Source organism: Moschus berezovskii, chromosome 13 (assembly GCF_049115385.1).
Source record: "Moschus berezovskii isolate FMDL1 chromosome 13, NW_MosBer_1.0, whole genome shotgun sequence".
NCBI lineage: Eukaryota > Metazoa > Chordata > Mammalia > Artiodactyla > Moschidae > Moschus > Moschus berezovskii.
Genome location: NC_142472.1, coordinates 76,091,296 through 76,116,587, shown reverse-complemented (window position 1 = coordinate 76,116,587; position 25,292 = coordinate 76,091,296). Strand labels below are relative to the sequence as shown.

Sequence of the window (25,292 nt, the reverse complement as noted above, 5' to 3'; positions counted from 1 at the left end):
AAAAAACCCCAAAAGACAAGCCTACTATGTCCACTTTGGTTCTTTGATCTCTTTGGTGAAGATGAATCATTTAAAGTAGCAATTGCTGGTAATCTAACTACCAAAAGAGTTTAGGGAGAAAATCCTTGAAATCTTCATTTTAAAATACTTTAACAAAACACTAACGGTAATCTGCCAGTACTGCCTATGGTACAAAAGGGGTGTCAGTTCAGATTAGTTCAGTTCAGTCACTCAGTTGTGTCCGACTCTTTGCGACCCTGTGAATCACAGCACGCCAGGCCTCCCTGTCCATCACCAACTCCCGGAGTTCACTCAAACTCATGTCCATTGAGTCGGTGATGCCATCCAGCCATCTCATTCTCTGTCGTCCCCGTCTCCTCCCGCCCCCAATCCTTCCCAGCATCAGAGTCTTTTCCAGTGAGTCAACTTGTCGCAGACCCAGTGTTTTCTTAAGGTGCCCAGAAATGTAACAAAAATGTTTTCACGAGAGAAAACATGAAACAAATCTCACTGGAAAAGAAGGAAAACAATTAAGTCTTTTAAATGTAACATACATATTTAAATTCTACATGAATAAAAACATTTAAAAGGATCTCCAGAATTCTGTAAAGTGAACTATGACTTAACTTTCACAAAGCAAAATACTACCAATATTTTCTCACACACAGTATGAAGACTCTGGTTATTTTCAGTCGTCACTGTTGAGATCTTTATCAAAAAGGGACAGAAATCCAATAGTCAGCAATGACACAAAAATAACTACTGAAAAGGACTATTAATATTATACTAAAATTTAAAAACTGCATCTTGCTCCTTTAATTTTCAACTTATCTAGAAATGAAGACTTCACATGCAGTGTGTACATCACCAGTATCCTTAACTAACTTCAGCCACGGGGCAACCCATGCTCACACCACGTTTTCCTGTACTAAGAACTGTCTATAAAAAGTCCCTCGCTTCACCTGAATAGCAGCACACACTAGCATTGGCATCTCTGAAAGCCACTACAACCTGAGTAATTGTGCATTATGAACAAAGAGGCTTTTATAAAGCCAAAGTCAGAGCTTTAAATAACAACCTATTTCAACTGAGACAAGCTGACCTGAAATCGAAATTATACTTATTCCATTCATTAAAAGAAATGCACAGAATAAAGCATTTAAAGCAGTTTTCTTAAAAGGCAAAAGGGGAGAGACTAATTTTCTATGAATTCCTTTTTATATCTACTTCACTTTCAATGCTTACATATGCTCTTAAAAGTGATTCTGACAGATACTTTTCAAAATACCACCAGTCCAACTTCAGATATTTTTACTGGGACTATTAATCAGCCAAAATAGTTTCATTTAAGTCAAAAGTAATTTAAAGATAACTTAAAACTTTGACGATTTGTGTGAATGCAGCTCTCATAGGCACAGAGAAGGCTTTCAATGTGCCACAGGTCCCAAGCAGTATTCACAGACTACTAGTAAGAATCCCTGTGTGGGGGGTTTTCAGTGTTCAATATTACGTGTACTACCACCCATTTCTAAGCTCTCCTTCGCACAGCAGAAAATAATGAAAGAAACTTTAGATTTAAAGAAAAGCCATTGCTTCTAAAGGGCCACAGATCCCGAGACTGTCTTCTTAAAACAGGTGTGTACTTACTACTACAGACTGACGGTGAAGGAACCTTTACCAGAGACTAGAGAGCTGCACAGCTTACTGGTAAACTTTTTTTGGGGGGAAACTGCTGAGAACCATGTTTCAAAGATGCAGTCATTAGTGTTCCCTGATCTTTAGAATGCAGCTTTCCCAAGGTTCTTTCACTCAGCTCTTTGCACATTTAACTTCTGTATCAAAACTCTTCCAGAATAGCTCAGTCTCCCAGAGGCCAGAATGCACATCTTACCGTCTTTATTTTTATTCTCAAATCATTTTATAATGTTTTTAATGCAAAGGATGGTAATGCATGAATAACCTTCCCCAATGTGCTAACAGCACAGTTCAAATGAGTACTGAGTGCGGACTGTGAGCCAGGCACTGTGCTGGTGCATAGGGCCCCTCACCACCTTGATTCTTCTTGAAGAATCTATCAGAAGAGACACTCCTATAAACAAAAAATTCCAGTGTCCATTCTGTAAGCGACAGACCTAAGTTTTGGGAAATACTTAATTATCTGGAAGGAAGTATGGCAAAACGTCATCAGTAATGAGACGTTACTTTCTCAGCTCCCTGTATTTTTCCCAATTTTCTATGATGTGCATTTACTGATTATACCACCCGAATAAAAACCTCAACAAGGAAAATTAGATAGCAGCAGTGACACTTCTTGAGGACTTACTGCACGCCCCAGGCACTAAGTGCCTCATGCGGCTCACTCAACAGAGACGCCCTGTGAGAGGAAGCCACCCGCATTCTAGAGCAGGGGCCACATAAGCAGGAGCTGGGAACAAGTCAGAACAGCCAGCAGTGAGATTCTGAAAGAGAAGAGTCACACAGCTGTCACCTGTTGGATGTATGACCAATCTCACTGAGGCCTAGTTTCTCGTGTAAAACGGGATTGATAGGGCCTACCTAGTAAGAAAGTGAAGAGGAACTAAAGAGCCTCTTGATGAGGATAGAAGAGGAGAGTGAAAACGCTGGCTTAACACCAAAACAGTGTATTAATGCATATATATGGAATTTAGAAAGATGGTAACGATGACTGTATATGCGAGACAGCAAAAGAGACACAGTATAAAGAACAGACTTTTGGACTCTGTGAGAGAAGGCGAGGGTGGGATGATTTGGGAGAATAGCACTGAAACATGTATATTATCATAGGTGAAACAGATCGCCAGTCCAGGTTTGATGCATGAGATAGGGTGCTCAGGGCTGTTGCACTGGGATGACCCTGAGGGATGGGATGGGGAGGAGAGGGAGGTGGGAGGGGGGTTCAGGATGAGGGACACATGTACACCTGGGGCGGATTCATGTCAATGTATGGCAAAACCACTACAATATTGAAAAGTAATTAGCTTCCAATTAAAATTAATTAATTAAAAAAAAAACACCTCAGCATTCAATGGCATCTGGTCCCATCACTTCAAGGCAAATAGATGGGGGAAAAGTGGAAGCAGTGACAGATTTTATTTTCTTGGGCTACAAAATCACTGTAGATGGTGACTGCAGCCATGAAATTAAATGATACCTGGTCCTTGGAAGGAAAGCTATGACAAACCTAGACAAGAGTATTAAAAAGCAAAGACATCACTTTGCTGACAAAGGTCCGTATAGTTAAAGCTATGGTTTTTCCAGTAGTCATACATGGATGTGAAAGTTGGACCATAAAGAAGCTGAGCACTGAAGAACTCATGTTTTCGAACTGCGGTGCTGGAGAAGCCTCTTAAGAGTCCCTTGGACTATAAGGAAATCAAACTGGTCAATCTTAAAGGAAATCAACCCTGAACATTCACTGGAAGGACTGATGCTGAAGCTGACGCTCTGATACACTGGCCACCTGATGCGAAGAGCTGACTTGATGGAAAGGACCCTGATGCCGGGAGAGACTGAAGGCAAAAGGAGAGGAGAGTGACAGAGGAGATGGTTAGACGGCTTTACCAACTCAATGGACGTGAATCTAAGCAAACTCCGAGAGATAGTGAAGGACAGGGCAGCCTGGCGCGCTGCAGTTTACGGGGTTCCAAAGGGTCAGAGGCAACTCAGTGACTGGACAACAACAAGGGCATAGCTCCCTTAAGGTTCTTAGGAGGATTAAACAAAATCAAATATGAAAACAATATAGCACTGTGTCTGGAAAATAAGTGAATATTATCATGAGTATCTTCTTCATCACTGCTACAGTTAGCCCCAACATCCATCTCTGGTTCAGGTTCCATCCCTGTAAGAAGGCAGTAACAATACTGGCACCATGCAGGAACTGTGAGGATTTCACAGGATAATACACAGCTATCCAAACAGTTCGCTACTGTAATTCTTTACAGGCCACACAACACGGCACTGGCTAAATAAGCTACAGTAGATGCATATGATGAAATACTTTGCTGAAAAACATTTAAGAGCATGAGAAAAGAATCCATAATGCACACTAAATTTAACAAGACAGCTACAGAGAGTATGGACAGTAAAATCCTTTTCTTTTGAAAATATACATATATACATTAATAGAAAAGGCAGCAAGAATATACTCCAAGATCTGCAATTTGTGGATATCAGCAACTAAACATTAAAAAAAAAAAAAACCTTATTATCACCACTACCACATCAAAAAAACACTAACAAAACAATAATCCAAAACCCTACACACATCTGTGTTTAAAAAAGCAGGAGTATCCTGACCAGACACCTCCAATCCCATCATATTATAATTAAGATTCTTCCATGAATATTTAAAAAAAGAATACTAAAAGTTGTAAAAAATTTTAGTGGGTTAAGAAGGGAGGAGGAGGCTACCTGTCTCTAAGACACATATCTTTATTTCCCACAATTCCAGTTAAAAGCCTTCATATTTTATATTGACATAATACAAAATATTATTCTGACTAAAAATAAGAATACAAGAACATTTCTACAACAGCAATTTTTCTTGGAGTGAATATTAATCCCTAAAATGAGTATTTTTGTTACTGAAGATAAACCCGATGGTTGTGTTGGGAGAATACTGTCATGAGATTAACAAAATGAAATAAAAAAATTAGCTTCAAAATTAAAAAAAAATGGATCAGCAGGCAGATATGTAAGCTGGTATCCAGTAGAAGGTAGAAATAACTATCACTGGTACTAAAAAAAATATATATATATATATGAATTCTGACTTTAAAAAAAGACATTAGATACTATACTGTACAATATTTAGTTAAGGGAAATTCCCTGGCAGTCCAGTGGTTAGGACTTGGCGCTTTCACTTCTGGAGCCCAGGTTCAATCCCTGGTCAAGGAACTAAAATTCTGCAAGCCATGTGGCATGGCCAAAAAAAAAAAAAGTTAAGAAATGCTATTTCAATAATTAAAGGGTACTACCTCTTCCTATCTTCACTGCAAATTATATTTCACTTGAATAACACTTAACCAACAGTTATACATAAATATGCAACATGCACTATTTATTTAAAGGTGGGAAAGAAAATAGGATTCTCAAAAGGCAAAAAAACAGCCCTTTTAAACCACAGATTTTACAGAATCTCTAATATCAAGCAGATTTTCCCAAGCAAAATGCACCCTTTTCTCAATCCACCTGCAAACATATGAAAAGAAAATTACTATTTTTCCCTTCAGTGACATCAATAAATAAGCCTCAGTAACCCAGAGAAAGATTTTATTTTCAATATTTTAATACTGACTCCTTCTGCTGTATAAAAAAGGATTCAAAAATGTCATTTCCCTTAGGATCTAATTAGGTACAATTCTTTCCATTTGTTTCCCATAAAACACAGCTTAAAAACAGATAGCTTAACAAAGTAAAATATATTACTTTGGGTTCAGTTCAGTTCAGTCGCTCAGTCGTGTCTGACTCTCCGCGACCCCATGAACCACAGCACGCCAGGCCTTCCTGTCCATCACCAACTCCCGGAGTTCACTCAAACTCATGTCCACAGAGTCGGTGATGCCATCCAGCCATTTCATTCTCGGTCATCACCTTCTCCTCCCGCCCCCAACCTTTCCCAGCATCAGAGTCCTTTCCAGTGAGTAATCATCCTCCAGAATATATCCTTCAAATCTAAATTCTTTAGTCCAGAACTTAAGACAAACCTAAGAAAAGAAACATTTGCTTTACAAAAGTCTAAGTACTCTTCCTGGGCCATGCTGAACAATTCAGTAACTTGAAACTTGGGGAAAGCATTTAAAGTCCATGAACCTCAGTTTCTTTTTACCTGTAAATCTAAGAATGAAGACACTTATTATACTCTGCAAACTTGGTATGGCCAATATCAGAACCCAATTTAAATTCATTCTCTGAACAATTACTGACCACCTACTCATGACATACAGTGTACAGGGCTAGGATTGCCAAATTTAGCAAATGGAACGTATGTGTATCTTAAAATTATTTACTGTAGGTAAAGTTAATTGCACATCCTGTACTTTAGGGCTTCCCTCATAGCTCAGCTGGTAAAGAATCTGCCTGCAGTGCAGGAGACCCGGGTTCTATTCCTGGGTCAGGAAGATCCCCTGAAGAAGGAAATGGCAACCCACTCCAGTATTCTTGCCTTGGACAGAGGAGCCTGGCGGGCTACAGTCAATGGGGTCACAAGAGTTAGACACAACTTAGCGACTAAACCACCACCACCTGTACTTGATCTGGCAACTTTCCCTGAAGCACATACAGAGACACAAGTATGACAGCGTCTTCTCTTTAGAAGACTTACAAAAAGTGAGGGAAATAAACATATATATAAACAAACTACCATACAGGGAAGGCTAGCAGCTGTGTAGCATGTAGAGAAAGGACCGAGGGGGAAAAAGGTAAGTTGGGAAACAGTAAGAGGGCTTTGGGGAATGGTTACAAGCACTCACAGGACTCAAAGGAGAATAAAAAATATGAAACTGCTTAGTTATGGCCTTGATTCTTGCCATACAGACTTGTGTAGTCACCAAACACCCTATTCCGTTATACAAAGTGGAAACAGGTTTTGAAGTTATTTGCCATATTTTCACACAAATCAATTTAAATTACTTCAAAAAGACATGTATTAACAACCTCCCAATGGAAAGATGTACAAAAATGCCAACTCCTAATATTCTGACTTAACTCGTCAAATCGAGTTATAGTTCTCCACTTATTATACCACTTATTATACTCCACTTATTATATATTATTAAACAAATTCTGCCCAATGTAGACGGGGCTGCTAAGACTAAAATCTTCATAAGATGTCATCCTTTTCCTCACTTTCTGTCATCCAAGCAACTGTTTCCTGTCTCTGCCTCCTAAGTGAACAGCTCTGTATGTTTCACTCTTCAAATAGTTTCAAGCATATCATTTTTAACTAGATGCAAAAACTACTGCTTCTTTACTTTGCACTTCCTGCTCCAACCTTCTGCAGATGCTCTCTTCTTCCTACAGGCCCAGTTATCATTCTTCATGACATAAGCCAACCCTGATTCTAGTCTATGAGTGGAACATTCACACAGCTCAAAAGTTAAATAACCAACTACGCTGCAGGACGTGTATAGAAAAGGTGTAGCAATGCAAAAAATCTATGCATATCATTTTTTCTCATCATACACACTCACACAATCTTACAGGTGAAAGGATTTCAGAGTTCAGAGTCACAGCTCTCTCATTTTCACAAGATGGAAACCATGCCCTATGATCATGTGTGACTAGTCTACACTTACAGAGCAAGCAAGGAACCAGACTCAGATTTTTTGATTTTCAGTATTTTTTCTGTTAACACTTCTGTCCTACTACACTCTTACTACATCTTCTGGCTAGTAGCTGATATAATCTATGAATTTTAGTTCTATTGCATATTTTTACTCTTTTCTGAAAATATAAAGAAATCTAAAATTAGTTATTCAAACTGCAATTAATTAATCCCTCATAACACAGTAATCTAAAATTCAGCTTAATTAAAAAACAAGACAGCAGATTCATCTTTATAACAGCCTGTATTTTTAACTCCATAAGGAAGCGTGAAAAAAGTATTTATATATTACAACGGACCAAACTGACAAGTTGAAGACATGAAACACTGTCAGTATCAAATCTTAAGAAGAGGCCGATCACTGTATCTTTAGCGGAAACTGTTTTATCAAGAAGTACCATACCTATCTCAGTAAGCGTATAAACACTGCTGAGCTTAGATTTTTAAACTCCATTTTCCTAGAATTAGCGGAGGGGGAAAAACTACTACTCAAAAACTATTGTTCTTATTTACTTTAAACATATGTGCCTAGAAGGATCTATAAGTTTACAACAACAGGGATAATTAGATGACCAATGTTCCTATATTTTGAAAAGATTACCAGTGACAACCCTTTTCAATGGTCTTACCTTTGTTGAAAGTACTTTAAACGTGCTCTGCTCTGGTATTATAGGATGAAGAAGTCTCAGTTTCAAACTGTAATCCTCTCCAGAAGGAAGTTTCACCAAAGCAGACAACTAATGAACATAAAATTAGTAGCACATTTTATAAATTAATTTAAAGAAGGGTAAAGTACTTAAACTGACTAATTACAGAACTTTGGTACTGTTGCAGAGTATTTTTAAAACCTTATATGGAATATAAGATATAAGAATCTCAAAATAATCCTTTTTAAAAATCTGGTATCCTTCATAATTCAAAAAGACACATGTACCTCAGCGTTCATTACAGCACTGTTTACAATAGCCAAGACATGAAAGTGACCTAAATGTGCATCAAACAGAGGAACGGATAAAAGTGTGACGTGTGTATATACATATATATGTGTGTGTATACCCATATAAGATGGAATATTACTCAGCCATAAAAAGGAGCAAAACTGAGTCATCTGTCATGTGGATAGATCTAGAGTCTGTCATAGAGTGAAGTCAGTCAGAAAGAGAAAAACAAGTATCGTGTATCAATGCATGTTATCTGGAATTCAGAAAGACGGCAACAGAGGAGACTGTTTGCAGGGCAGGAAACAGAGAACAGATACGTGGACACGGCAGGGGGTAGGGAAGGCAAGAAGAGGAGGGGAGACAAACCGGGAAGTGGATCAGACACGCACACTACGGTGTGTGGAACAGCCAGTGCTCCGGGGTGACCGAGGCGGTGGGGCGGGAAAAGGCAGAGGAGGCTTAGGAGGAAAGGGGTGCATGTGTTCATATAGCTGACTCACTGTGCTGCACAGCAGAAACTAACACTGTAAAGCAACTATACTCCAAAATTAATTGCACTGCCCATGACAAAAAAGGAAAAAAAATGTAAACGGACTAAAAGCTGCAATCAAAAAAATAAAATAAAAAATCTGGTATTCTTCACAAATTCTTATATACCTAATTAAAGAACACAGTATGTTTTATAACATATACCATACATTTAAATCTCAAGGAAACTCAAGATACAAGGGCCAAATAGTACAGCATGTAACAAACAAAAAAATTCTTGTGCAAAACAGCTAGTTCTACCACAAACTCTCTTAAATATCTATCACAAGGTTTTCCACTAAATGCTAAGAAACCAAGTTATTAAAAGTCATACTCACTTAATATGGTTAAAGTGATAACAAAGAAGCAGACCTTTTCCATTAAGGGTACCACACAAACGTAACCAAAGCACGGTTATAATGTGTCTAAGGTATTTACCAACCAAGTTCTGCTTTAAACCCCAAATCTAAAGAGGAAACAATGCACATGGAGCTATAACCTACAGTATACATATTCTTGTCTCAAAACTTAAAATGATCCAAATGGAAAAGCAATGCTTCAGATTTTCATCAGTATTTCCCCATTATCTCAGGAAGAAATGATATATACTTGATAGATTGCTATAAATTATTCTGCAATATATATTTATTTATATTTACAAATTGGAGTAGGAAATGGCAACCCACTTAACTATTCTTGCCTGGAAAATTCCATGGACAGAGGAGCCTGGTGGGCTACAGTCCCTGGGGTCACACAGAGTCAGACTCAACTGAGCACACACACACATTTATAAATAAAAGTATTCAATCTCAATAAAAAATAACTCAAAGACTATAAAGACCTCTTTTTCTGAAAATTCCACATTTACATCATTCTTCTGAACATTCTTGATCATAAGTGTAATGATTACTTGAGATTCTGTTTGATACCAGTCATACCTATTAAAAAAGAAAAAGGAAACTTAGAACTTCTGAATTTCTTAAAGTTGTTGCTTCTTTGCTTTGTCAAGATAAAAGTTACAATCTGATGAACAACAAGAGCTCCACCTTGAGGAACAAAATAGCAAAGCAGCTGCTGGCTCACAAATAATTTTATGTAACCAATTCCGGGAGTTGGTGATGGACAGGGAGGCCTGGCGTGCTGTGATTCATGGGGTCGCGGAGAGTCGGACACGACTGAGCGACTGAACTGAACTGAACTGAACTGAACTGAATTCCACATGATCTATACTAATGGAAGAGAAAATAAGGCAGATGATGCCCCAACTCTCTCCAGTGGATTTAAATACTTACATAATTTTTTAGGTTCTAAAGTATCCCCAATAGTGTTTTTTTCTTTTTGGCCACGCCACACAGCATACGGGATCAGTTCCCCAACCAGGGATCAAACCTATGCCCCCTGCAGTGGAAGCTAGGAGTCTTAACCACTGGATCACCAGGGGATTTTAAAAATAAACGATAAAATTTATTCTAAACAGATCATAGTTTGAATACATCAGCAATAGTTTTACCCTCTCATTTCAACCTAATACTAAGAAATAAACAGTTCTATCCCAATTTTACCAAAAAAAAACAAAAAATGGCTCAAAGGATGCGGCCATCAGTTTAAGTCAGTAGCAGGTGATGCACTGGACCCGACCCCATGTTCCAGGATCTCTTTACTGAAGCTGGGGGCAAACAGTCCTGAGCACAGGTAGCAGAAGTAAACGAGCTAAAATTAAAATAATTCAACTCATTCTGTCAGGCACAGTATTAAATACAGCATCTACCTTCAATCTCAAAGTGGGAAGATTAGTGTGTTGAGAGATTCTAATCATGTGTATCTTTCTCTCTGAAAGCTGGATCCTCACTTTCAAATTAGACTAGATTAACTCTATTAGAGAAGAGCTATTGATCTATTCTGCCACTATTACATTCCCAGGATGAAGTACGGTGCCCTGATATGTGGTATATTTATTAAACCACTGTGGGATTATTTTATATATATTCTATACTACAAACACCATAATTATTATTTATGTACCCTAACCCTGCCCGGGGGGTAGGGTACATAAACTTAGATAATAATTATGGAGCTGGGCAGGGGTAGGGTACATAAACTTAAATAATAATTATGGTGTTTGGAGTATAGAATATATATAAAATAATCCCACACTGATTCAATAAACACACGATGTATCAGGGATCCTCACTTGCTACTTATATTCATGATTGTAACTGCTGCCTTCAGCAAGTTAACTTTCAATTCATGCAGAATTATTCCAAATTTACTCCAAATATAAAAGGCAGCTAAAGTTACAATATGATCAGGTCTACTACTAACTTACTGACCTGTGTAATAACAATAACTTAAATGTAAGAGGTTATTCTTAATATATTGAAAGATGACATAATATGCAACCATGTGAAGCAAGTTTTAAGTTAACCTCAATATGAACACTAATTCAAACTGGTTAATGGTCTTACAACTATAGTTTTTCAAGGCTTTAGTAAGATTTATCTTAAAAACTAAGAAATACTTAAATCACAGGTAGGGACTTGCTTACTATTAAATGACAGGGTTTCTTTTCCCTTTAGGCATATTTATCATGCATTATCAAAAAGAAATCCTTACTTGATTTTTGACTGATGAGTCCTCTGGGATGCAGACTGATTTGGGCAAATCGAAAGAGAAAGATTTTTACCAGTTAGTTTAGTAACTGTGTATTAAAAATGCATGTATTATTAATTTACCCAGTGCTATAGTTACAATATGGAATAATTACATGAAAACTTCCTACAAAGCATGGTCTACATCAATGTTAAATAATACGCATCTTCACAAAAATCTGAATATTCAACATTTTGAAAATTTTATGAGTTTCCATTTCAAAAATCATTTTTCTTCTAAAAATAAAAGCAGCAAAAAAAAAGAAAAATTTCAGAAGATATGTTTGCAAAAGATTACAGACAAAATGTCCAGTTCCAAGATTCAGCAATGCTCTAAACTGAAAATAACAGTAACATTTAAAAAAACATTTTCAGGGATGTAGTGTTAACACCTCCAGGCTTAACAATGGCAAAACTGCCCTGGAAAAACCTATAGAGGAGTACTTCCATGGTGCCTTCCTGATATGGTCTGACCCTGGTTCACGGTCTCTCTGCAACAATCTATGTTGACCACTGAGAAACAAAGTGACTCTTTTTAACCAATTCAAACTTTCCTAAACTACTTAATAATAAATCTAAAGGACTTGCCCTGGGTCATTGGTGACCTCTAGCTTGTTCCTAAAGAAGAAGGGAAGAGACAGCATCTGGAGGAAGAAAATAAGTAAAACTGTCCTAGAGAGAGACAGAACTGTCAGAAGTGCATTCAGAGTACTGTCTCAAACACGTTCAATAATAATATAATTAAGTAAAAACACAAAGGATTAAAAACTTTGGACTTACCACCTCGGGCTCTGATCCTACTAAAAACATAAAAAAGAAACATTTTCAGATAACAGTACATGTAGAGACAAAATCACATACATGATTTACAAAGCACAAACATATTATTAAGGAAACCAATTCTCCATGCATATCTAATAAGGGAAAGCGGTTTAATTTTACAGTCTGGAGTCACTTGAGACTCCTCAGTAATTTCTTACCATTTCAGAACAAATCCATTCGAACCTCCCTTTCAACATAAGAAACCAGGTAAAAAAATCAAAATACCTTTGGAAATCCCAATCTAATAGAACATGCACTACTTTAATTGTAAGTTATAAAGTTTAAAACAAAAAAAAAATGACAAACATTGACTTTTTTTTTAATTGAAAGACCATGGGAAATCTGCACACTTACCATTCTGAGCTTCTTGACACCTTTTAATCCAAGCAATAAAATCAGCATCTGCACCTAGAAAGAACAAACTATAACAACACTCATCTGCACAACCTAACACACTCACTCAACAAATACTGACTGCATACCTACTAGGTTACAAACACGGTTCTAGAAACTATGGATCCGACAGTAAGTTAGACGAAAACATCTGTCCTAATAGTGTGTAGCTATCCTTAATATTATAGCTATTAGTTAGGTTTAATATTTATTTTGTTCATCCTAAAGAATTCTGATTTTTAAAAAATCAGTTTTAACCAGTCAACCTTTTTGGTTCCAAGATAATCTCCAATTCCCCTCACCCCTTTCCTCTTAAAAGAGCTTCCTCTCACACAACAAAATCAGATTCCTAATATGCTGTCGGTTGGGGGAGGATGGGTCTGCAGACCTGGCAACCAGCAGCTGGACTGAAGCCCAGAAGCCTCTGTCCACCTGTTTGCTGTCTAATGCAGCTGCTTATCCTGTCTACTGTTTTTTCAGCAGCTTTACTTATTACCATGCCTTCAACACCAAGAAGCATCTTTATATTCTGCAGAGTTTTGTCGTATCTCTAGGTTCCATGACATCCATGACACTACATACAGTGAATCATAGGTCACTGCACAGACAGCAATGCAAACATGTACATAAGCAAACTATTTCTGAAGACTTAGGGCAATGACAGTATCTGAACAGTCATAGCACCTAATAAAATGTGAAGAAAATGTAATGTCTATAACGTTAAGAAAAATTATTAGAAGTGATCATAATAAAAGTTTACTAATTTAAGCTAACTGTAGGTATCATTCTGAAAAACACAAAGTTTAAAATTTCTTAAAATGAAATTTTCTAATTTACAGACAGATTTCAAGTATACACACAGGCCTTAAAATACATACACACACATTTTATAGGTGAACACTTATATAAAAATTCTAAATGTGAAGAACCAATTATTCAACTTAATCAGTAAATAAGCTGATTCCTATCATACAAAGGGGAAAAAAGGTAATATGGAGTTAAAAATTTTTTACCCTAATAAAATGGAAGCTGAACAGTTAACATAAGATTTTCCTGGAATTAAAATGAATTTGATTTTAAATTAAATATCCTCAACAGAAATTTTACCAAACAGCAGACACCCTCTTCTGAGGCCACCTCTGAAATAATTCTAGGATAAAAGTCTACAGAATGATAATGAAGTATCAAGGAAGGAATTTAGGCAGGGAACTTTCTGTTGCTCTAAAAAAAATAAGAAATAGGGCTTAGAAATCTAAAGATGAAGTGACTCATGTCTCATCAGGGTTTTCAAGTATGTATCAAGACTCCAAGAAAACTGGGCTCTAGAATTTGCGAAGTGTATACATGCTGGCTTGGTAACTGAATAGCCATATTATTCACATACCATGCTTGGGATAACCAAGTTTGAGAGTAACTCCTACTGCCTAGATCTCTTCTTTCCTAATTTGTAGGTTTTGTTTGCAAAGTTGGGCTTGTCACCCTTCTCAAGTAGGTACACAGCAGAAAAGCAAACATTCAAAGCAGTATATATTTTAGTGTATAAAGTACAATCATGTATGACTTTTGTATGAGGGTTTTCAACCACAGCACTACTGATGTCTGGGACCAGATGCTTCTGCTGTGGGGACTGTCCCGTTCAGGATGCTGAGAGGGGTCCCTCATGAGATGTCAATGGGATACCCCCATCCACCAGGCAGGAGAGCCAAAAATCACTGCAGACACTCCAAACATCCCCCACGGAGGAAAACCATCCCCAGCTGGGAGCTACTACCTTAGAGAACTGTGGTTAGCACTTTATCATAAGACGGAGACAAAAGCGAGAGAACGCAATTAAGACTACGTTGTCGATAATTAACTACAAGATTACTGACAACGTTTTGTATTTTGCAGATTTTTTTTGATACTGGGCTCTTAAGTTCTATATATTGTACATAGATACCCACACTGTTGGGATAATTTTCATCTATTTCTCTCAAACAGATGGTATTAGAAATTCACAATACTCTCAAAGTTCCATGTTTCTTCTATACCCTATCATACTTCACCCAAACTTACACTTCACCTCTCATAAAAATCTCTGTTCTAAGATCTCCTTATCTCAGCAATCTGAACAATAACTTAAATAGACTTCAGAACGTGACAGCAAGTTAAACTTCCGCTTGTCCATCAGGAAAAAATAAAAAGCCAGAGCAGTACTGGGAACACACCGAGTGTTTAAATAGCTCTTTTGCTTCTAATGATACAGTGTTCTGTGATTTAAATGCTTAGAAAGGCCAATGTAATCAAATTTTAAGTAAACTCAAACTCTGCAATCAACACGAAATGACATTAAGAGAGAAAAAGTGTTTCTATAATTAACTTGAGATTATACTAACAAGATTCAGCTATGGTATTTAAGATACACAGATATAATGGACTAGTTTACTAACATATAATTATAATACTTACTATTTAATTTCTGTCCTTCTGTAAAAGTTTCTAGAGCAGCAGCATAGTTTTTTTCATGGTATTCACATATTCTGTGTGAGCATATTAAAAACAAGCACACACATATAAGATCATGAAACATAGCTTTCTTTCTTAAAAAAACAAACTAGTTTTAAAAGAATTTAAGCATGTTAATAACCCAACAGATGTTCTAAAATACTCTACTATAACATCTGTGTGTGTCAGTCGCTCAGTCGTGTCTGACTCTTTGTGACCCCATGGACTGTAGCCCACCAGGCACCTCTGTCCATAGGATTCTCCAGGCAAGAATACTGGAGTGGGTTGCCATTTTCTTCTCCAGGGAATCTTCCTCACCCAGGGATTGAGAACCCAGGCTCCTGCATTGCAGGCAGATTCTTTACCATCTGGGTCACCAGGGTAACATCTAATTCCCATTAAAAATGTGGAACTCATTTCAGAGGAATTTCTTAGTTGTACATACTTGATTATTCCAAAATATAGTTTCACTAAGGAATTAAAAAAGTTTCTGGTTTTTAAAAAATAAAGTTGCACTTATTAACAGAAACAAGCTGGGATATAAAGTACACAGACACAGAGTCGACTCTAAATGTAGTCTGTACAGCTTAGGGGAGAAACAGATTTCTCTAGCCAGTTAAACAGTAAATTTCAAATGATGACACAAAAAAGGGATTTGAAATCATTCAGTTTCATCTATACCCTGCAATTACATCAATCATCACTATTTTAAACTATACGCACACACATACAAACTGTGTATCTCATTACATACTGCAGTTAATACAATAAAAGTATAAAATATACCAAAAATTGAATCCTATCTCGGCTATAAAATGCATAAACACAGAGTTTACTATTTACATAAAGTTTACAGGGAGGCTAAGTTCAGGATGAGGGGACACATGTATACCTATGACTGATTCATACTGATGTATGGCAAAAACCATCACAATATTGTAAAGTAATTATCTTCCAACTAAAATAAATATTTTAAAAAAAAGAGGAAAAAAAGCTTACAATTAATTCATCTAACCATATATAGTCCAGTCTGAACAAGAAGAGTAGTTATTGCCTACCCCTTTCTCAGCAGAGCAGTGGAACTATTTGGATTAAGTTCAAGGGATTTTTTTGCGTCAGCAGCAGCATCTGCAGATGAAAAAGTGGGTTTTTTGGTCAGTTACTTATGGAACCTAAGAAATACTACACACAAAATTTCAATTAGTCTCAGATTTTTAAGTTTTCAAGCTGGTGAAATGGACAAATGACTTTAAAATAGGAAAAGCTAATCTGAGATAAAATTACTCTCATACAGTCCTACTGACCTATCCTTCAAGCTCTTCAGGAAATGAATAAAGCTCTGTATCACAAAGTTCAGATAATTTCATTAACATCATTCATATAATTTGACTCAAGGTATTTAATTTTTCCCTACTCAGATTATCTATCCAGAATAATTAAAATTACAGAATATAGAATACATTCTTTTCATAAAAAATAGAACAAGAGAATTCATTCAAATGCTCTGTAAATTAGTAAATGTGATGCATCTTTTGTTAGAACATCCAAGAACCAAAAATGAAATCTTACAAATTCTACATCCACTGCAGAAAGAATGGACAACCGTAAAACTTAAATGAGTGATGCGCAACATAATGCTTGTCGTATTTTGGCTACTTCACCTTGTATGAAAGATCAAGTTAAAAGTCCCAGAAAATAACCTCTATTTTACGATTCATTGTATCTTGGGCAAAGTGTGTAAGTTACTTATAGAGACAATATACTTTGTAAGGAAAGTTACCACTGTAATTCCCAAGAAGAATGTGACAGTAAGCTCTTTGACAGAAATACTGTGCATCGTCTGGTTTCTGCTCCAAAGCCTTAGTCAGCTCCTACAAATACAAACATGCTGAGTGTCAGTAAATGTTTTTTAAAAGTCACTGAACTCTAATTAAACATGATCTTTAATAAAATAACCTATTATCCCAAGCTATTTGGAGGAAAGATAACAGGGAAACAAGCTTGGAGCCTTTCTTTGCAAGAGGATCAATATCCCACCATCTCCCCTTGAAGGCTCACAATCGAATGTAATATCTATGCAAAGCACTTAGCAGTTTCCAGCCTACAGTAGGAACTCAATAAATGGTAATTATTATCACTTCATTTATTCTGAAGAGTTTAGTTGATATATACTGACCATCACTGATTTTCTCCTTCTTCTAATTTGGAGAAGACTCAAAGACCATGTAGAATTTAAGTTCCCTAGAAAATGTGAAGCTGTCCAATAATTTTTAAGAACTGAAAGTTATATCTAGAGCTCAGGAGGTTAATGGAACCAATAAATACATAAGCAAGCTTACCTGGCCCTCTCCTATCCTCTTGTCAATGGCCTAAGAAATTACATTCTGTCAAAAGCCCAGCCAGATACAGTATCTCATAGGTAGCTACTATCAAGAATTAACAGAACAATTAAAACTTCTGCCACTCTGGGCAGTCATAGTATATGTCAGCGGGAACAATAACGATGCAAGAAGAGAGAGCATGATTGGGGAGGCCAAGGACAAACGCTTTCGCAAAAGGCAAAGAGGAAGGCTTTGATTCAACAGTCATTTACCCACACATCCTAGGGATTTCTTAGTTAAGCAAAATTACTTCAACAGCCACACATGGGGCTCTGCTTAAACCCTGTAGTGTGATTCTCACAAAGCAATGTACATTATACTTGGTAATCATATATCTACAATCCAAGATACCTAAAATCTAAAGCAATGTTTTACCATCTTAACCCCTATCACCCTGATTCAAGCAGTAATGAAAACTAGATCTTGTTACTATATCTCTGTTCAGAACTCTCCGATGCCTTACCAGCTGACTCAGAGCAAAGGCCCAAGTGCACCAATGATCAGTTAAGGCCCTCCTTGACAGAATCCTCCACGCTTTCTTATCTCATCTCTTTAAAGCTCTTCCCCTTGTTCCACAATGGCCTGCTCACTGTTCCTCAAACATCTTCCGACCCTCCACCCTCTCACCGCAATGCTCTTCACACTACAGTGTGTGGCAAAACTCCATTTCCTCCCATCCTGGTCAGGGACTGCGCCAGAGACGAGATTCAAGTCCACGTCTATCTGACTCCAAACCAAATTTGAACCACTATACACAGCCTCCGGGTAAAATTCCTTTACTCCAAGTTTCTTTCACAAGCCATCTAACATCTGTATTAACACAATGCTTCCTAATGAAATACTTAAGCTAAAAACACCATCTTGCACTAAACTTTCAAACAATCTGGAAAACAGCTGATGGCTTCTTATGTACCTACTCCCTAAATCAAATTTCCAACCTCTCCTCACCAAGAATAGGTATACTATAGGTCAAAAAGGCTGTCGTATTATAACAACATCAGGTTCATCAATTCAAAAAGTATTTTTAAACATATTTTGGAACAAACACAGGCCAGACACTGGAGTTTCACAGATGCATAAAATATTCCTTTTCTTAAGGAGTCAGGTATAAACTCCTGAATTTTGAACAACCCACTTGCAAATGACCTTTAAAAACACAAACCAATCGTTGGATAAGAAGCAAGGGTGATTAGGTGATAAGGATGATTAGGTTAAATAAGCAACTGACTTACTTCCTTGTTAATAAAAAAAAAAAAGTTACCCCAAATCACCCAACACAAACCGAACTTTATAACAAACCAACTTGTATGTCATGAATAAAATACAGTCTTTGGGACTCTATGGGAGAGGGTGAGGGTGGGATGATTTGGGAGAATGGCATTGAAACACGTATGTTGTCATATGTGAAACGAATCACTAGTTCAGGGTCAATGCATGTTATAGGATGCTCGGGGCTGGCATGTGGGGATGACCCAGAGGGAGGATAAAGGGAGGAGGGAGGTGGGAGGGGGGTTCAGGAGGGGGAACTTATGTAAACCCAGGGCAAATTCATATCAATGTATGGCAAAACCAACCAATATAATATTGTAAAATAATTTGCCTCCAATAAAAAATAAATTAATTACCTAAAAAAAAAAAAAAAACAAAATACAACAATAAACTTTTATTTTGAATATGGAATATACAATATAATAAAGCCAGAAAAGGTTAAGTTAACTGTGCTGTCTGAACTACCTCTGACTTGGGGCGTGTTTCCAGTGTTGCTACTGCCTCTGTGACAACAGCTGCTACTCACTGGCTGCTGACTGAAGGCAGGTATCGCAAAAGGCAAGGACTCCAGTGCCAACACTTGAATCACAGCAGCAAAAGGGCTATTTAACGCAGACTTACATGAAACATATCCAAAGATACAGTATTTCTCACGAGTCGTTATAGTTGAGCAATTTATCATTCTCAAAAGTAATGAAATCTACTTAAGTGTAAAATATAATTACACTGAAATCTTTACCAAGATAATGGTAAAAAAAGTAAGTACCCTGATAACACAGAACTACAGGGGGAAAACTACTTTTTAAGGAACTAACATTGTTTATGATTTCGATCTTGGAAAACTAACTTCCAAATCTTTAGAGCTTTAGGCTCTTTTAAAATGCTAAGAAAGGTAACTTGTTAAGATTAAAAGCAAAAGCAGACTGCTCAGACTGACCGAATATCTAAAGGCCTTTAGCTCTAGGTGTCTCATGCTATCTCCACTTTCCACTTTCTTCCAGTCACAGCTAATCCCCAATCATGGATAAACAAGAATACCAAGCCTTCTCCCTTCCTAAAAAGCAGTGCTGGAGAAAAATCACATAATCATGTAGAACTGGTATGTTTTATTCCAACCTGCTATGCCCTCAACAAAGCTATCTGTGGTCAGCTACTTCAAAGTCAGCTCACCAACATTTAATTATATCATACACCTCAATCCTCCAGAGGATCAGCTTCATGCCCTGAACCCAAGACTCATTGCTTCTAAACTCGATAACCTGAGTAAGTTCATCTCTTTAGCCTCAGCTTCCTTGTTAGTAAAATGCACTGCACAGCTGTTCCAAGAATTACAGTAGGAATCATTTAATACATCTGAGTGCCTACCACATCATAGGCACTACCCTTAGAACACAGTGGTAACCAGAAACACAAAACCCCTGCTCCCCTGAAGCTTACATTGGGGCCTCATTCAGATAAAGTAGTCAGAAAAAGACAGCTTCCTTGAGAAGGTGACATTTCAGATGAAATCTAAACTGACGAGCATTTCTAAGCAAAACAATAATCAATAGAGAGGACATTCTAGGCAAAAGAACTGCTCCAAGTCCAAAGGCCCTACACCAGGCCTGAGTCCGACACACCTGAGTAACAGAGCCAGTGGGGTGAGAACCTAGAGAGCAAGGCTCTCCAAGATGCCTACCTCAAGGGCCTCACCCTTGGACCTTACATTACTTATTATGATTATCCTTTCCAGTGGTCCCAGTTAGTCCCATTTTACAGACAGGAAGTCTGATCAAGAAGAGTGATAGCCAGAACTTTCCTGAAACCAAGATATGGTAGACCCAAGCAGTCTGATTCCAGAGCTAAAGCTCTTAAGCACCACTCATACTGGGCCTCAAAAGATCCTTATGATCCACATAAACGTTTTCTCTCTTTGCTGAACTGAGAATTTCTCTGCAAAGATTTTTTTTTTTACTTCCCCAGCTGGCCTCTATTCTACTGTACCTTATACACCACTCCACTAGAGCATTTATCTTATATTCTAATGACCTGCTGACTTGCCTCTCTACTCTAGACTGCAAACTCCCTTACTAGAGTTATTTTCATTTTTAGATTGCTGGCTCCCAGTACAGCCTTCTACACTAATATACATTGTTTGTTTAATGAAACATGTAATCAGCTTGATACACTTTCTCTTTATTCTTAATAGGATGGTGTTATATGAAAATGTGACATTTTAACTGCTATAATACCTAGTGACCTTAATTTCAAAACAGTTACTTTAAACCAGCCCTTGGGAAAAGCGAGGGGGAAACTGACTCTTCTCATCAAGGTTCCGGCCCTACTCATTATTACCAATTATCTAGTAGTTAACACTCACCTGTTTAACTCAGACGATCATCTCAAGATTTAAAAAGGACATTTCCTCTTAACAACAGGCTGGTTCTTACCATGATCATCCTCCCCACTCTGGGTTTCTCACTCAGGTCCATGGCAGGTCCTGAGAATTCACATTTCTAACAAATTCCCAGGTGATGCTCCTGCAGAGGGTCTGGAGATAACACTTTTGGAAACCACAAGAGCACTAGACTAAGAGCAGGAATCTCCTGTCCTCAGGCCCCTATTCTGCCTCTACCCGGCTGTACATAGCTCCGTGATGGATCACCTGGATTTCCTTGGGTCTGTTTCCTTCTGTAAAAAGGAAGAGTAAGGAGTACTGGCCTACAGGAGCCATAAGTATGTTCAGAAAATCTGCAGTCGGGAATTCCCTGGCAGTCTTCACTTCCACTGCAGCTGGTATGGGTTCCATTCCTGGTTGGGGAACTAAGATGCCACATCACATGGTGCCCCCCCGCAAGAGGAAAGAAAATCTGGGGGGGGAGGGGCGGTCCAAGAATTTGCATTTCTAAGGAATTCCTAAGTGATGCTAATGCTGCTGGTCCAAGAACCACACCTCAAGGACAAATGTACTAAAGCTAACCACACACCTATACTACGCAATTTCACTCCTAGAAGGAAAAAAAAAATTGCACTCTCAAAAGAAAGGAGCGCATGTGTTCAGCAAAATACATGTATAAGAAAATTCATAGTGGTTTTATTCATACTAGCTAACAACTAGAACTATCCCAAATGTCCACTGTTAAACAGTGCTATATTAATACAGTGGAATACTACACAGCAATGAAAAAGAATTATCCCTTCCCACAAACTTATGGATGTATCTCACATAATGTCTAAAGCAAGACAGAGTAGCTACACTCAACTAAGTTTGATGTTGTTTGATACTGTATGATACTGTCTGTATGAAGTCCAAGGAAAACTAACTGATGGTGATGGAGTTCAGAAAAGATGGGTAAGAGGAATTATTGGCTGGGAAGAAACTCTAGATTTGTGTTGCATACCACACGTCAATACATAATTTTAAAAGTAAAATAAGTCAGATGTAAAATGACAAAGAATCCATTATATTAATATTTTTCAATAGCAACTATTACATAAACTAGATTTCCAAAGAAGGCACAGGGCCTAAGAGGACCATATAAATGTAGACTCTGAAAACAGCTACTTAACTGAAATAAGGAACTGTAGAGAAAAATTCTCAGTGCCTCTGGTAACGTTATTCTAACAGTGACCCCAGAAGAATCACTAGAAAACATCCCAGCACAGGAGTAATCAACCGCTTCATTTTAAGGTCTTCATACCCCAACCCCCCCCCCCCAAAATATAGTCCAAGCTACAGATAAAAGGCACCAATGGATTCGGCCCTGCCTTCCTCTCCACCTCCTCTCACTGCTTTCATCCCACTCTAGCTGTGCAGGCCAACTTCACTCCTACTTCACGATCTTGACATTGGCTCCTCTTCCTGCCTGAAATAATCCTTCCGCAGAGCTTCCAAGCTCGCTGCCTCGTGCCTCTTCTCAAATGTCACCTCCTCTACTAACCATGAGTCAATTTCTTTCAGAAGTCACAGCCAAGAGAGAGGTTCTCTTGCCTCAAATCTCTAACCTTACATATGTTAGATTAGGACAGCAAAACAAAGTCTCCTCTCCTTTTAAGCTTCAAAACAAGAAACCCCTGGCTAATTTTGAGACCCACTGCCTCACGTATTCCGTATTACTTCAAATTATTACTTAACGCAATCTTTTGGTTTCTTTACAGCTCTATAGCCTTTCTCTGCACATCAAGTGCTTTATAAGTCATTTAACTGTATAAATTAAGACTTTAATCCCTAGCAACCAGTGCCTTCCACACAGCAGCACCCCCAGGAACCTGTTTTGAGAAACAAAACAAATGAGTGAATAATGAACAGAAACAGGGACGCCTGGAAATTTTCAGGCACACAAGGGGGAAAGGTTTCTGTCCTAGTGGTGTGAGCTCAGACGGGCACTCAGCACACAGCCTGGTACATAAAAATAATCAAGGATGACCAACAAACGAAAATCCGAATGAACAAACATCGAGCTGAGATTTCACTTTCTATTCTAGTCACAAATGCCATTAAAAAAAAAGAAAGCCCCTTGAGGCCCACGATGCAGGTTAACTCTACCCCTAAGACAGAAGAAGGTTACGCTAAGGATCTCCAAGGATGCATAAAGGGACCAGCGGTGGAAAGGGGACACGACGAAAGATCCAACGTAAGCAGGCCGCCGCGGGACCGAAAAAGAAGGGGCGGAGGCTGTCAACATCGGGGCTGACCCACAGGGGAAGCAGCGGCCCGACCCCCGGAAGACAGAGCCGGGAGGAGCCCGACGCGGGCGCCTGCCCCACGCCAAAGGCGGTCTCACCTCTAACGCCGCCTGGGGGTCCTGCTCGATGAGGGCGTCTGAGAAGCTCCGGAACAACCTGCCAGGAAAAGAACGACTTCAAGCAGGGCTCACGAACCAAGGCAACGGGCGGGGGGATGCCAATGACACCAAGGAGAAGGGAAAACACGCACCTCGCGGCCGCCGCAGGGCCCGCCGCCGCCGCCGCCATCTCTACTCGCCACGGTTCCCGCCGCCGGAGCTGCTCTTCCCGGGGTTACCAGCGCCGCCGCCGTCGCCGCCGCCCAAGGGGGAAACTTCTGGAGAATCACCCACCAAGCTTCCGTCCTAAGTAGCCAACGAGCAGCCGCGCGGCGTGCTGAGGGAGGGGGAGGGGAGGGGAAACGCGGGCGCGGGGCGGGCTGGGACCGTGGAGGACCGGCTCTCCGGGCCCCGCCCCGCCGGCCACCGGCCGGCCGCGCAGGCCCCGCCCCGCCGCAGCCATGGTTACGGAGGCTGCGGCGGGCCACACTCGCCCTCGGCCCTAGGGCGCACGCGCACTACCCGAGAGCCTCCGGGCGCGGTGACTCGGTAGGACCCTTGCACTGTACAGTGACCCCTCAGGAACGTGTGGCGTTTGGGAGACGTTCGTACGTGTGTCGGTTACCCACGGCACGTCGAGCTCCATTTTCCCCTACGGCTCTCATCATGGCTCCCCAGAGGCGGCCAAGGCTTTCGCGACCCGCGGCGCTCTCGGCTACGTGTTCTTTTCCGGGAGGCACTTCCGGAGGGTGGCCCGTTGACGCCGGATCCTGGCGCCGGGAGCCCCGAGGGCTTCGGGCTCGCCGGGAGTCGCTTTGCCCTCACAATGGCTAGACTGGAGTTAGGCCTTTTGGTGCCGGTTCGGGTGGACCGCTCGGTTCCCCCAAACTTCACAGGCCGAGGCTTTCTCCCCGTTTGGCTTCCCAGGTACAAGAAAAACGTGTACCATCCGAAGGCGCCGAAAGGAGAGAGGGAGCCTGAAGTTTCTCAGTGCTGCTCCTCCCTCAGTGCCCCTCGACCCATGCAATTCCAGTAGAAGAAACTTAGAGCTAATTCCACCGCGGCGGGAGCCGGGGAGCAGGAAGGCGTGGGAGTGAGCCCTAATTAATAGAGACGGACAAGGAACTGAACTGGAGGGTGCTCCATCCGAAATCTAAACTTAAAGTCCGCGGATTCAGTGGTGTTAACACCCTCCAGCTTTGTTCTAAAGGCTGAAAATGAAAGGGCAGTAGTCAACTGCTGCTGCTGCTGCTAAGTCACTTCAGTCGTGTCCGACTCTGTGTGACCCCATAGACGGAAGCCCACCAGGCTCCCCCGTCCCTGGGATTCTCCAGGCAAGAACACTGGAGTGGGTTGCCATTTCCTTCTCCAACGTGTGAAAGTGAAGTCGCTCAGTCGTGTCCGACCTTTAGCGACCCCACGGACTGCAGCCTACCAGGCTCCTCCATCCATGGGATTTTCTAGGCAAGAGTACTGGAGTGGCTTGCCATTGCCTTCTCCGGTAGTCAACTGATGTGCTAGCAAGGAGGAACACCACTGAATGTAATGTATACGGATGGAGTCCTCGTGGGTTGTAACTGAGCCTCAGTCTGGCAGGAAGACTAAGAATTAGTTGGTGAAGGAAAGGAAACAGGCAATTCAGACAGAATAGGACGCGTGTTAGAAAGTGATGATGTGAACTCAAGTTATAGAACCAAAATTCAAGCTAGAAGCAG

General features: G+C 39.6%; 1 protein-coding gene across 2 annotated transcripts in view; it reads right to left on the bottom strand.

Moving 5' to 3' along the window:
- The window catches only part of SUGT1 (SGT1 assembly cochaperone of MIS12 kinetochore complex), a 41,611-nt gene extending 16,655 nt beyond the window's left edge, over nt 1–24,956 (bottom strand). Inside the window, exons 1-10 of one of the 2 annotated variants that reach the window (XM_055426015.2) lie at nt 23,730–24,956; nt 23,578–23,635; nt 16,945–17,035; nt 16,223–16,292; nt 15,129–15,199; nt 12,642–12,695; nt 12,246–12,262; nt 11,431–11,465; nt 9,659–9,755; nt 7,978–8,085 (exon numbers count right to left, since the gene is read on the bottom strand). In XM_055426015.2, coding sequence (XP_055281990.1) covers nt 7,978–8,085; nt 9,659–9,755; nt 11,431–11,465; nt 12,246–12,262; nt 12,642–12,695; nt 15,129–15,199; nt 16,223–16,292; nt 16,945–17,035; nt 23,578–23,635; nt 23,730–23,767 — 639 coding nt within the window. In that variant the 5' untranslated portion in view covers nt 23,768–24,956. Of the gene's footprint in view, nt 1–7,977; nt 8,086–9,658; nt 9,756–11,430; nt 11,466–12,245; nt 12,266–12,641; nt 12,696–15,128; nt 15,200–16,222; nt 16,293–16,944; nt 17,036–23,577; nt 23,636–23,729 lie in introns of both variants that reach the window. The other variant, XM_088842790.1, reaches the window with a different exon arrangement.
- Between the last annotated feature and the right edge of the window lie 336 nt (nt 24,957–25,292).